A 13479-nucleotide genomic window follows, 5' to 3' on the forward strand; every position below is an offset into this window, starting at 1 on the left:
AAATTTGCGCCAATACCATAGCCATGCCGAACCAATGTCCCATACATTTCCGAATAAACAATTTAAATACAATTTATCACATCATCAAACTGGCAGTAACGATGGTAATAACACCAACAACCAACACAACCCATCCTTGTTGCGTACGCTTATCCGGGGGCGAAAACATAGGAGGATCGATCAGTAAATCATAAACACGTTGGCAATCGCTGTCGCTACGTCCCTCCTCATCTTTGGCGCCCATCGACCTTTCACTGCATGTGCTTGGCTTGCGGTTGTCGCGGTCGTGCTCTCGCGCCGCCGGTGACGGGGAGGAAATTAATGCTGATCGTCGGGCACGATACCGGGACCATGACTTTGATGGCTTATTGGGCCAGCTGCTACGTCGTGCTAGTGCGGACTCGTCGGAATTTTCATTATCGGTTGAAGAAAGTTCAGTTTGTCTCGATAGTATGTGACTCGATTGTTTGAGGTCAAGAGGGTCGTGTCTCAGCGCGAGCAACGACGTGGATAGTGCAGATGATGCGGGAGGTGCCGGACTGCTTGTACTAGGTGTGATATTGACTTCTTTTGAGGACAAGAGTGCTACAAAGTTTTAGTAAGGTTGCAGATCACAGATCAACCCGACCGATTCGGCTGATTCCTATCGTGTTTGACAATGCCGATTTACACACCGGCAAAAAGTCTGGACAAACAAAGAACATACCCATAGGAATTATAAGCAGAAACAGAACAATCAAGGACGAAATGAAGGCGCAGGACGCAAAGACCTGGGAAGGTCGGCTGGATTTTGATTGTGAATGCCGAGGGGAGGCATGCTCGCCACTTGAGGAACCTAACAAGTAGGCCATCATGGTGTGGATTGACAGAACGAAACTAAATAAAAATATATACTATTATCGCATGCATTTATTGTAAAATGCTAAATCGAGAGTGAGAAAGTAAGCGGAATAAATGTTTTGGTGAAGGCAAAAGAAAGATAGGAAGCGCGGGGCGGGCAACTTATATAGCATGTGGCGGATTTCGCGGCTACCAGCCACAAACCTCCGGGACAGTACAGAACTTCCTTGATGAGCCGGCGCCGCGTGACTCACGGTCCACCTTCACACGATGCACCGCCTCCGCCTACGTCAGTGGCGCAGAGTTTAGCCGAGTACGAGCCGAGTGCGACAATGCCATTTTTAGCACTTTGATATATCGGCTGCTTTTGGAATTATTGTTGGCTGGCAGTTTCTACTGTTCATCGGTAGCGGCACTGTGACATATAAGCGAAAGTGGGAGAGGAATTGTCAATTGTGGCATCGCATACTCCATCGTCGTTCGCTTTATTCCGCATCTGTTGACTTGTTCCCGAAATTGCCGGACGGTGGCTCATTATTCATCTTGGAAGTTATGGACCGATTTATGCACATTACTCGGAGTGGAACGTGATCTATCTACTTCGTTTCACTCACAACGACTGGCAAACGGATACGTAGAACCAGACCGTTGAAGAGTACCTCCGCGCTTTCACCGCTTATCAGCAGGATGACTGGGTCGAGTTGCTTCCGATGGCTGAGGTTGCGTACAACTACTCGACACATGCTAGTATCGGACATCAGTGCTGCATAATTTCGGCTGGAAAAAGACGACGAAACCAGTGCGCAATGGGGTGTAACTGGGAACCGGTGTATAGTACTATTTATCCATTCACTAGCTTCTCCTTCCTGCTACATATGTATCTCAGAAAGATCGCATTGCAAAATCGCACTCAATTAGCATCAATACCCTCAATATCTATCCAAGCAAACTCCGAAAAAACCCAACTTTTGTGATTAACGACCTCGGAAAAACGCTTCATATCTCTATGCCGAGTCCAGTCTCCAATGTGCAACAGTTACCAATTGCCGGTATCTTGCCTTCCTCAAGTTTCAGTATATTATGTTGTCCCGCAATCTCTGCCTTGACCGGCACCTTCGCATGTCCATTACGAGCTTCCCTCCATTGTCTGTCTGAACCATTCGCATGCGTGCGCATATGCCGCACCAACTGGTCGTGACGCAAAAAGTCTTTCTTACACCCTTCAATTGCGCACTTGAATCTCCTATCAGCTGTATGAGTGCGCATATGTTTTGCAAGATTCGACGACTCAGAAAAGGTCTTCCCGCAGTCTGGCCACTTGCACGTCAACGGCTTCTCCCCCGTGTGCGTGCGGAGGTGCACCGACAACGCCGTACTCGCTGCGAACCGTTTCCCACATACTTTGCAAGTGTAGGGCCTCTCACCCGAATGCACGCGCATATGTTGAGTAAGAACTAACTGCTCTGCGAACCTCCGTCCGCAATGACTGCACTCAAACGGCCGGTTATGCGTATGAATTTGCAAATGACGAATAATTTTCTGGCGTTGTTGGAACGGGCGGGTGCTTCGCTCGCATCCGCTCCACGTGCACGTGTATTCCTGCTTGCGAGAGCCGACGTGTGACGCGATTATATGCTCGGAGAGGTCCTGTGTAGATGAGAAGCTTTGCGCGCATGACCTGCCGTCTGTTAACCACAGGCATTTGTGGTGGTTCTTGGATTCCACTCTGGAATCTGTGTGTGAATGAGAAGGCTGCAGTGGGCGATGCCCGTGGCCCCGCTGATGGTGTGAGTGTGCCCGCAATTGCAAATGCTGGTGTGAGATCTGTTGTACTTGTTCTTGTTCTTGTTGAGCGAGTACATGATCGTGCACAACGTGCGAGACAAGGGAGTTAGACGTGAGAGTCGTAAAATTGCATGCGTCCCATTCGCAATGCAGGGGATCCGCCAATCTCGACATATGTCCTAGAATATGTGCATCCACCGCATTCGGATCGACATATGCATCAGAACACTGGTTCCAATGACACTGTAATACTGCATCAGGATTAACGATTACCGGCGCAGCCGTTGTATCTACTGAAATCACCGAAGCAGCGGGAGCCTCAACACTACCGCCCATATGGTCGTTCTTGACATGATTAAGCAGCATGTCAAGTTCCTCAGCCGTGACCGTACACGAATCCCACCGACACGGCAAGCTCACATTTGCCGCGCTAACCTGAACCTGTAAATGCGGAAGCGCATGCTCAAGTTGTTGTTGTTGTTGTTGTTGTTGTTGCTGCTGCTGCCGCTGCGGTTGTTGCTGGATGTCCTGATTCCGTAAAAAAGAAATATGAGAAGTCCTCAAATGCTCATCCAGATCGGATGGCGAAGTGAAGACAAATTTACAGTCGTCGCCCCAGTGACAGTATTTCCCATCTTCCTGCTGGGGCGAAGGGACTGGTGTCGACACCGGACTCTGGCTAACTGACGAGCACACTGAAGTCATCGACGTCGGCGACGCAGCACTCCTTGCCGACCCCGGCCACATAGTCCTCAAACACATCAAGCAAGTGTCTCCCTTCGCCGACAATCCCGACGGTTCGAGTCCGCAGTGCGGCACGTCACACGCCATGTCGCATTTTGCATCGTCGCAGCCACCGATATGGCAATTAACACCTTCGCAGTCGTCGTGGTGCTCGTCCGTGCAAGGCGTAAAGTCACAATGAATTTCGTCCAGACACGTCGTATCGAAGCAGCAGCAGCATTCAGCACACACGCCCTGGATGGTCGAGGGGTCGCACATCGCTTCGGCGCCATTAAAAGCGCAGGAAAACGTCGGCGATGGCTGGTGCATGTCCCTGTGGAGATTCTGGCTGTGCATAATTTATGGGATTACTGAGAAGGACAATTAATTCGAACCTGGAGATGGAGTGGGAGGAGACTAGAATTAGCAGGACCTCTTGCTTACCCAGTTTCGTGCGAAATAGCTTGTGGTTGAAGCCGGGCCGTTCGAAGGCAGATAACAGTGACAAGTAGTACGGCAGCGGATAATATCAACGTCGCCCCCACTTAAATTGTGGGCCCGGCAACATTTACAAAGAATCTTTCTTTTTTGACACAACTTTTCAATTTATTTAACAAGAAATTTTAATTTATTTCTACACTCGATGGTACTGCTGACTCAATATCAATGATTGTTGTGCTAACTTTCGCACAGTCGCGGCACAATTAATTTGACCTGTTAAGAAGCAATTTTCACAGTTTTCGAAGAAAGGCTCCATTAAATAGCAAAATATGATATAACTATTTAAAGCATCTAATCAATGAATTTATCCCCAGTATACGCAATCCATTATTATTAGAGGTAGGCCAGCGTCCAAACCGATCTCACGTACAAGGTAAGTGAGTAACTGATATTTCGAAAGTCCGAGGCCAGGGCAGTTGGTATTTTCTATTCTCCCGAAGACAGACTCGCTCTGCCACCTTGGTGGTTAATACGTCCTCGAAGTTGTTCCTGCTCAGCTACCCCAAATCTATCAGCGGGTTAGGGTGTAAGCTCTAAATCTTCGTTGGCGCTCATTTGGCGGATTTTTGACGTGACATAACGTGACATATTTAATGAGTCAAGAGCTACAGAATTGAGAATTCACCGGACCATAAAATATATAGGGCTGTCCACGGATGGCGGATATGGCGGATTGTATCCGCCAAAATATCCGCCTAGAATAATTATCCGCCATACTTAGCTAGGCGGATAGGAATGTCGAATACATATCCGCCATTCTTGTAACGGCGGATGACGGATGACGGATGGCGGATAGACCCAGATTTGGCGGATATCCGCATTCGAACGAGCCCTAATAATTTAGGAGACGCGATTTTGTGGCCAGTGCCTTCTTTATCGACGTATCATCAAGCTAGCAACCAGTCCATAATCGCCAGCCATACTGCCTATTTGCATATCGATGGTCCTGCCGGAAAATTCAAGTCGTGCGATGAGCACCTGCAGTCCGCAATTGAATTGTAGTAGCGTGTCATCCAGTTTGCAATAATGAAAATAAATGATGCCGCAATTCATGACTGTCGTCCAATAATTGATATAGATATGGTCCTCCAGTTATTCACTGAAATAGCGCCATAGAGAGCCTACATTGATCTAATCTGAGTCCGTAATGTGGACGTTGCGAAATGTCCGGTAGCGAGCGATTTAGTTGCCACGGAATAGTAGCCTGATTACGCAGCAGATGACCTCGAATGTTAATATTCATTTTGCTTCTCTACTGCGGGACTGCAGAAATTATTTCAGATGTCGTCAGCAAGGTCTACCTGATAGTATTGATCTCAGTGGCAGACCTCTACCCTTTTGCTTTGAAAGATTCGTTGCTGCCTATCGACGACTTTCAAATCTGAAATGCCAAAGATGATAAGGTTGTCCAGGACTAGATGACTCTCAGGGAGCCGACAAGGCCCGATGGATGAAGAATTACACATTCGAATTTGCTACTTTCGACGGGAATATAATATTTCGACCTGACCCGGAATCGGTGCAGGTATTATGCATGAAATGTGTACTAGAAATAACCTCGCAAGTACTACAACCTACGCTATGTGATTCCAATATCGGTATCCAGCGAGTAGGTAATCAAATGAATACAAATATTAATTAGCCATTAAGTGATTGTCTTTACCACAATCCATCCCATACCCGCATTATAAATTACAAAAACAAAAATAGACAATCGTGTGCGGTATTAACCTTCCCAAAAGTAGTATACAAAATTACAAGTTCGAACTTAAGATTATATCATGAAATGAAATTAGTCGTGCTTGGAAGTGTGTGCGTGCAATCGTGATGATCCGACACTCAATTTTCTCTGTAATCGGCTTAGTTGGTCTTGCATCGGCAATGTCGGCCCTGACGGTCTGCTGCCATCATTTGCTGCCAAAGAGACTGGGGTAATTGGGCTTCCACTCGCAAATTCTGACGAGCTCACCACGGGTGTACTTGGAACCACATCCACGGTCTTGCGACCAGATTTCCTGTGCCAATAGTCCGTTGCAATTCCAGATAACCTAACCTCTGGGGGCAAATCGTCTGGAACGCGTGTACCGTGTTGCACCAAGATCTCCGCGATCGGGAACGTCTGAGAATCTTTCGGTGCGTGTACGAGGGCCGTCATAAAGATCGTGTACGCAGGCCCTATTGATGACGACACAGAGGAAGAAGACGAGGACGATGCTGAAGATGATACAGGAGTATTTGCATTACAATCGGCGTTAAACGCAAGTGCTCTGAAAACTTCCAAAATGTCTTGTCTCACAACTGAGGATCGAAGCGCCAAATTTGGCTGTGGTACAGGCGAAACAAATGCGCGATCGACATATTTCTTTGTGATAAACGTCAGGCGTGCCTGCCTAGACGAAGCGCTGACACTACTTAATTGCGTTGGCTGCGTGCTTGACGCCGCTTGTTGAACCACAGGAGTCTGGTGATTAGACGCTAACACGGTAAGTAGAATAGCCTTCGCTTCGACTGCTGATGGCATAGCTTCCCACACTGAGTTGGCTTTTGTGTTACCGATGGCTAGTAACGCATCGACAAGATCAGGCGTAAATGACACTGTATCAAGGGTAAGACTTCGGACCTTCGAGATATGTGTGCCCAAAGATCGATGGAGACCGCTACATTCGATACAGAGAATGACCATCAAATTAATTGAGACCCATTCTACCTTCGCCGTGGCCCCGCAGTCCGCGCATATACTGTTGTTCGGGTCTGCGTCGCGTAATTTGTGAATAAGTGTTTCGGTAGACTCATGGAGAGTAGAGTTCTGACTATTGGAGGACACAGCGGAAAGAGGTTGCGTTCCTGCCTCAGCGTCATCGTTGTCATCGGATGCATATACACGAGGTGCACGCGTCTGCTTATGCGTGTTGCCATTCATTGGACTTACTCGTCGAGCTGTTGGAGTCGTTGGTGGTTTCGTAAACAACATGTCCGCGCTGCCGCTTGGTGCGCTGCTGGCACTCGAATCAGAAGAAAAAATTGGGACTGCGCGCATGGAACCTGTGCCCTCCAACGTGCTCGTAATAGCGTTGGAGATCACGTTAATCCAAGAAAACATATCCTCTTCAGATGTTGCCTGATAAATTCGTCGATACTGAGGTGTGATAACCTCGAAACAGAATCTCCGATCCGTACTTCGCGCCTCGCGAGCTGTGGCCATTTTTAAATTTATCGGATCATTATGAAGTTCCAATGACTGCTTCCAATTGGAATATTCGCATAATTGGCCACCAGCCAGAACCACCCAAAACTTGTGCCAGCCAGGTTTATTAAGGTTTCGCGGATCCGAGTGGCCTTCTGGTCGTGACATTGCCCACAGCAATCCTTCTTTGCGACGACCTGCATCAGAGTCTCCATCTTTTTCCTCAATTTCTCGAATGCCCTTAAATCTCTGCTGTGGTGATGGAGATACTGCAAATCCATAACCGCCCGCAGAGTTGCCAGACATAGTGGTTGTGAGAGGTGGCAATTGATCTCGAGATTCTAATTGGGTTCCCTCAGATTGTTTTCGACGGTGCCCAGGACCATTTTCCGGAGTAGGAGTGCCACTCATGGCCGCCATAACTGGCTCCGGCATAGAAGACATCTCCAACGCACGACGTCTCTCTTCGCGTTCTGTGCGGCGTATACTCCATGCTTCGCGATTTTTCTTCATAGATAAAACCATACTGTCAACTTGCGGCTTAGCAAGCTGGACCGCTTTCGAAGCGACAAGAAAGTGATTTAACAGCGCATCAGCATAGGCACTTAGCTGGTACGATACTCCTTGCTCCTTCCGTCCACCATGCAAGTCTTGAATGTATGAATAATAGTCGAAACGCTTTAGCTCAAAATTCTTCCGCTTATCTTGATATTTTGAATTACTCTCTGTTTTTTTCTTGCCCTTTGCGTCGTACTTCGTAGATAAGTATCTGCTTAGCCATGAATAGTACTCCCGGGAGTCATCCTCAAATTCCCTCTTCTTGGCTTCTGCAGCCTTGATATCGACATCATATAATCGTCTCAATGGCTCAATGACAAATGTCTGCAAATCAATACAGCTCTGGCGTTCGAATCTCAGTAAGTCCCTACCGACGACGTTGAAGTAATGATCGACTGGCGGCTGAAACGACGGAAGACCATTAGCGGTGTCACGGAGATTGTCTAGGAATGCAGCATATGATTCACAATAATGTGCTTGCGTGTCATATGCCTGTATAGCTCGCTTCAGCAAGCGCTTGACCAAATTCTTCATTGATGCGGTCTTCTTCTCTAGCGATGCAACGGTGGCGCGAAATAGCGGACCATCCTCTGGTTGTGAGAGATCATCCGGTGCCGGTGGTACACACGTTACTGGAGCTGTAGCTGGAACCGATCCCGAGGCGACAGGAACTGAGGCACCGTCATTAGATGGAGGCGCACCCCTTTTAGTCTCAGGAAAAAATAATATTCCCGGATCGCCCGGACTGAGATCATTCGAGAGCCTTACACTCGGTAGTAGTTCCAATGGTGAAAGCGTGTCAGTCACGGAAGGTGGTGATCGGAACTGTTCAAAAATCAATTCTCGAGGTGAACGAGGAATCGTCCATATAGATTTCGAGGTATCTTGAACCCAAAAAGAAAATCGCGCGAGTATACTGAGCTTGTGATCACGTTTGCTGTACTCAGCGAACTGTGATTATTAGACCATGCTAACTCCATATTAACATAATACATACACAGCACGTATTTCTCCACCCATTAAACCGATCATTAATGTCGCTCGGCGGCTTCCATGTCCACGTCCAGTCGAGCTCAATCTCGGCAGCATCCTTAGACGTATAATCTCCAATAAACACGACGTTCTCCCTGTTTTGCATCTATACACTCAGAATTAGCATCAGACGATATCTATAAATATTCAGAGTAAACTGACATTGGGATCAGACTGTAGCTCCTTTGTAAGCATCACATCCACGGCTTGATTGGTCGTCGAGCTCAGAAACGTTAATCCATTCAATGAGAGCCCCTCAAATTTTGCCTTATTTATCAACAGAGAAAATTTAAATACTAATCCACCTTCGTTCAGCAGTTTCGGCAGAATCGGTGTGATACTTTGTGGTTCAAGATCTTGGACGAATTCGGCCATTGGCGAACTCTCATCCCTAACCAGAACAGCTGTCCGGCCATCTGTTGTAGGCGATATCCGCACTATAGACTGTCCATCTAGATTCTGAATCAGAATATTCGTAATGGTAACTGCAGAATATATTAGTCGCTGTCACCAGATGCCTGAAGCCAAATCTCAAGCGCATATTTAGCCTACTCACACCGAGCTTGATCCGCCAGATATACACTGCCGGTTTCATCCGGCCTACTGGCTATAGTGCCCATCACTTAGGAAAGTAGGATCCCTTCGTATATCCCAGTGTATGTATTTCTTTTCCGGTATTCGAGAGCTAAGCCTCAGAGAGTCGGAATTTTGCCCCGGTCGCGGTTCAGATTGCCGTGACGACACGCGGCTCATGACGAATCTGCAGAGCCAAGGTACGTTAGAGTTATTTCTTAATGCACGCTTTGCAGTTATCATAATAAATTTGTTCCACTAGTACAGATTCCGATAACTTCAAACCTTATTAGGTAGTTATGTTAAATTTCAATAAGCTCGATAGTGTCCCCAGAGGTTTTCGGTCACACCATTACGATTATAACTATCTCCCAGCAGATTGAAAGAGTGGCCAACAAATACCAATGCAAATGAAGTAATAGAAATAAATATATGTATAAAAGAATGAAATATCCACATACGTGAAGTCAGAAATGATACAAAGATATGAAATTTACAGGCACCATAAAATAGACCAAAAGACAATAATTTCACTTTTACTTATGACCCACGAATACTCCATAATGTCACCTATCAGCCTCTGTTTGTGATTTATGTGTGTTAAGTGACGATGCACACTCCTTGTACTTGTTATGTTACATGTAGGATATGATGAACTCGCCTCAAATCCAAAGCTGACATAGAACCATAAACCTTCTAGCATCAAGTATTCTGCTTTAATGTATGTTTGCTGACTTAGACAGTCTCGCCGACTGGAGCCTCGTATCCTGGCTCGTCGCCGCGCATATTGGTTGGCGGTTCTATTGATGGAGTGAACTCGAGGACGATGAAAATAGCACCAACACTAATAACGGCGTGAGCTTTACTGGACTTATTGCATAACCAGAGACGGGTGCTTACAGCATGACGACACTACCTCCAACTATTCTCAGCGCCCCAGGAGCAAGAATCAGAGCACCAATGAATATGTAGACTTGGCATGATTAGTACCTATCGCAAACGGCTTGAGAGAGCAGCGACATACAAAGTCCACGCCCAATGAACGACATCAGGAATGAGGCGTATCGAGCAATCTGGCTGGGCATAGAGAACTCTGCGTTGAATTAGCACCCACTCTAGTGACATGATAAATGCTGCGAAACTCACCGGCAGTTATAACTAGAGCACCGAACAAGATCGTGTAAATAGCGAGGACAACCTACAATATTAATATTATTTAAGTAGCTCCATGGGCTTTCGCGTACCGTACGGCTAAAGACAATGTTACTATATGGAAACTAAACTAAATAGGAGGGTCACTCACAATCCCAGAGGGAAGAAGGACGCAATACCACCCAAGACCTACACCAAGATTAGATGTTAGAGTAATAGGTTCTACTCTTACGAAATTGCCGCCGTGTTCAATTGAGTGGTCGAGATGCGCAGGTAAATGCTTGCACGAGACACTCATCGTCGGAAAAAGACTTACCATCAGAGCGCCAATGACGAGATTGACGATTCTAAACGGACTCGCAAAACTATCCTGATCAAAGAAACCCATTGCTACTGTTATCTAAATTTGCTTCAGATTATTCGATAGGCAGTACACAGACGTATATCTTGAAAACTTATGTTTAGTGGTGAAGACCCAGCCTAAAGTGGACGGCGACGACGACTGCAAACCGGCTCCGGCGACGGTGCAGCGGCGACTTTGTGTTACGCTAAACTATTTCGGGCCATCTACCTTGATCGAACAACATAACACCATCATGGAGATGCGTTTACGACGTTAGAGAATATGTTTGCAATTATACGTTCATAGATTATCGTAGCTATGTTATCTAAATGGAATCTAGTGCTTAAACTTGGTATGGTGCATTTAGTCTAACCTCAGAAAAAGGACATCCGATTAAGCTGATACAAGGAGTCTAAATGGCTCAATTACCCTAACCGCGGCATACCGGACGGGTATCACAAAACATGGAAGTACAGCACTATTACTATTTACTAAGAAGTTAACTAAATTTGATCAATTAAAATTGCTAGTGGTGGTGGGTAATATGATTCGCATGGTGCAAGGTACTTCAGTTACGTTTAGACTAAATAAAATGCACAACAGTTTGGAACATTTGATTCTCGAATGCCTACTCCACCTACTAAGAGGTGAGCACCGACAAAATCCAGCACTACCTAATTGCTCAGCATTAGGATCATTCGGGATCAAATCAGTAATTACTAGACAAACAATCCCGCATCACCAAATATTTCTCCCTTATAGACCAGCAGTCCGAGCTGAACGATCTCTAAATCAATCGCACCAGACTCTTTCCAGTATCTACACGCCTACAACAATAGAAAATCTGATAAACAAGAAGCTGTACTGCCAGAATTCTCAATTGCGCAACATGAGCATCATTGGCGGGCGATGTGGCTACACATACACCCATTAGATGCATCTATAATTCTGAATATGCTTCGAAGTGCAGCATTGTGTAAACATGTAGTTGACCAAGAGAAATCATCAGGGCATTCACATTCATTGCGAAAGATATGTCAGTTATCATTTCAAATTACAGTAAATGAAGCAACGGAAATCACCCCATTACACACAATATTACATGCACTCATGAACCCATCTTACGCAAGGTAATCCAAAAGTACAATATTATCATATAAAACAAAAAGTTACAAATGCGATTACTTAAGGTTGTCTATACAACACAATCTCACTCTGCTTGAAATACCTACGCGCATCTTCGTCGATGAGAACGAGTGACAAGAATGTGCGGGTAGAGAACTTCTTATTGACATCTCTGTATGTAGGAGTCAGGTCGAATCCACCTAGGAACAATCTAATCGGAATTGTCTCTCCGCGAACAGGTGCGCCATCCATAATTTCAAATCTGACCAAAGTCTCGCTCTCGTTGTACTGATTTGGTGGAGTACCGGTAGTTTCACGTCTGATAATGGATAGCTCCATATGCTTAATCTTCAATCGAACCAACAAAAAGTAAATACGTCCAACAATAACATCCTTCAAATGGTATCGGGATTTTGAGTACTCGAACTCAATGTGCAAACAGTCTTCAATACCGACATCCATTTTGATAGTGCTAACCGTATCTGGCGGGATGTTGTAAGAGTACACCCAAAGATCTTTCTCACGAATAACGTCCGCCATCCGGCGGCCAACTGTCACGCGAACAAAGTATCGTAATCGAACATTAATACCATTGTAACTTTCAAACTGTTTCTCAACATTCTTAAATTCAAAGTCAAACGATTCTGGGTGCTGAAGTTCACCTGGCGCAGCTAGTTCCTGCCCTAATGTAAGAAAGTCATAGGTATTTCCTCTGTCCGAGAACATCTCTATAGTAGCCGTAAGCCAGAAGCCACTCTATATAATGTCACACAAATACATACCGATAGTTCCGATAAACTGGACCTTAATTCCAATATGCTCAAGACGACGTCCATCCTTGGGCCTGACAGTGACTGTACCCTTTACAGTTTCTCCGTCTACAAACAATGGCACCTTCTCCTTGCGTCGCTTGTCCAGACGCACATCAACGTGCTTTCGCTGGTCTTCGCTGTCAAGGCGAATTTCGATGTCGAGCGGAGATTTGAAAAAGAGAGCCATTATGCAATGCCGCTGTGGTAATTATCTCGTCCGCTTAACCTGTTTGCGTCAATTACGATATCAGGTTCAGTTTGCCAACGAAGGAATGTGGCAACCGTATCAATGTCTAGATACTGACAAACTGGTATCTTGCAATTGTTGCACGATACTGATAACGTTGGTACGTGGGTGAGGCTGTCCTGAGTGCCTTTGCAGTCGGATGCTAGATAACGCTGCTGACGTGAAGGTTTGCAAACGAGTCACTCTACAAGAGCACGTGAGAGCAAGGGTTAGGGTTCATTTAGTAAATCGTTCAATCTTGGCCAAGCTAAGTTGTCATGATTATTTATATTAATGCAATCATATATATCTGGCTTTAAGTTGAAATTGCTAAACGTGGCAATGATAACTGCTCAATGGCAAATTATACAGTATATCCTTATCACGGCATTGTCTATATTTTTGAATTCTACTCACATTGCTCAACTAGTCCTCTCGCGCCGTGCGTCGCATTCTGACAAACCGTTTACACCAATTTGAGGGATAGTCATTGGAAAAGCGACAATCATTGTTTGTAATCAAGTTTTGGGTGTCAAGATTTCTAGCATCGCGACGACAGAATAAATGAATATTCCTCGGAAAGTGAAGAAAATGATTTGTGCAATCATCACAGACGTCATTTCAC

General features: G+C 45.7%; 5 protein-coding genes across 5 annotated transcripts; all 5 read right to left on the bottom strand.

The window, feature by feature from the left end:
• Positions 1 to 76: 76 nt before the first annotated feature.
• Positions 77 to 854, bottom strand: V1513DRAFT_458871 (uncharacterized protein; the record flags this gene model as incomplete). The annotated part of the gene is made up of 2 exons (XM_066899718.1): positions 77 to 585; positions 707 to 854. 2 exons carry the CDS (start codon positions 852 to 854, stop codon positions 77 to 79), a joined length of 657 nt encoding a protein of 218 aa, XP_066753299.1.
• Positions 855 to 1670: 816 nt separating this feature from the next.
• V1513DRAFT_445943 (uncharacterized protein) lies at positions 1671 to 3085 on the bottom strand. The gene has a single exon (XM_066898193.1). The coding sequence runs from the start codon at positions 2989 to 2991 to the stop codon at positions 1837 to 1839; it is 1155 nt and encodes a 384-aa protein (XP_066753300.1). The 5' UTR covers positions 2992 to 3085; the 3' UTR covers positions 1671 to 1836.
• Positions 3086 to 5297: 2212 nt separating this feature from the next.
• On the bottom strand, positions 5298 to 9385 carry V1513DRAFT_445946 (uncharacterized protein). The gene is made up of 4 exons (XM_066898194.1): positions 9180 to 9385; positions 8786 to 9108; positions 8589 to 8729; positions 5298 to 8542 (listed from the first exon to the last, which is right to left on the bottom strand). The coding sequence occupies exons 1-4, from the start codon at positions 9241 to 9243 to the stop codon at positions 5642 to 5644; spliced, it is 3429 nt and encodes a 1142-aa protein (XP_066753301.1). The 5' UTR covers positions 9244 to 9385; the 3' UTR covers positions 5298 to 5641.
• A 546-nt stretch (positions 9386 to 9931) lies between these two features.
• V1513DRAFT_425617 (Golgi apparatus membrane protein TVP15) lies at positions 9932 to 10736 on the bottom strand (the record flags this gene model as incomplete). Its single annotated transcript, XM_066896131.1, has 7 exons — positions 9932 to 10040; positions 10097 to 10169; positions 10221 to 10289; positions 10343 to 10394; positions 10441 to 10447; positions 10500 to 10537; positions 10665 to 10736. The coding sequence occupies 7 exons, from the start codon at positions 10734 to 10736 to the stop codon at positions 9932 to 9934; spliced, it is 420 nt and encodes a 139-aa protein (XP_066753302.1).
• Positions 10737 to 11403: 667 nt separating this feature from the next.
• Positions 11404 to 12996, bottom strand: V1513DRAFT_445952 (vacuolar protein sorting-associated protein 26-domain-containing protein). Its single transcript, XM_066898195.1, has 2 exons — positions 12599 to 12996; positions 11404 to 12544 (listed from the first exon to the last, which is right to left on the bottom strand). The coding sequence occupies exons 1-2, from the start codon at positions 12813 to 12815 to the stop codon at positions 11877 to 11879; spliced, it is 885 nt and encodes a 294-aa protein (XP_066753303.1). The 5' UTR covers positions 12816 to 12996; the 3' UTR covers positions 11404 to 11876.
• Between the last annotated feature and the right edge of the window lie 483 nt (positions 12997 to 13479).

Source organism: Lipomyces chichibuensis (assembly GCF_038497645.1).
Source record: "Lipomyces chichibuensis strain CBS 12929 unplaced genomic scaffold V1513scaffold_18, whole genome shotgun sequence".
NCBI lineage: Eukaryota > Fungi > Ascomycota > Lipomycetes > Lipomycetales > Lipomycetaceae > Lipomyces > Lipomyces chichibuensis.

Excerpts from the sequence above, each read along its gene's own strand:
- V1513DRAFT_445943 (XM_066898193.1), bottom strand. The coding sequence starts at position 2,991 with ATGCTGCTTAATCATGTCAAGAACGACCATATGGGCGGTAGTGTTGAG.
- V1513DRAFT_445946 (XM_066898194.1), bottom strand. The coding sequence starts at position 9,243 with ATGGGCACTATAGCCAGTAGGCCGGATGAAACCGGCAGTGTATATCTG. Across the intron at positions 9,109-9,179 it reads TCTGGCGGATCAAGCTCGGT|TTACCATTACGAATATTCTG; the intron begins GTGAGTAGGCTA and ends TATATTCTGCAG. Across the intron at positions 8,730-8,785 it reads AGCTACAGTCTGATCCCAAT|ATGCAAAACAGGGAGAACGT; the intron begins GTCAGTTTACTC and ends CTGAGTGTATAG.
- V1513DRAFT_445952 (XM_066898195.1), bottom strand. The coding sequence starts at position 12,815 with ATGGCTCTCTTTTTCAAATCTCCGCTCGACATCGAAATTCGCCTTGAC. Across the intron at positions 12,545-12,598 it reads CCAGTTTATCGGAACTATCG|AGATGTTCTCGGACAGAGGA; the intron begins GTATGTATTTGT and ends CGGCTACTATAG.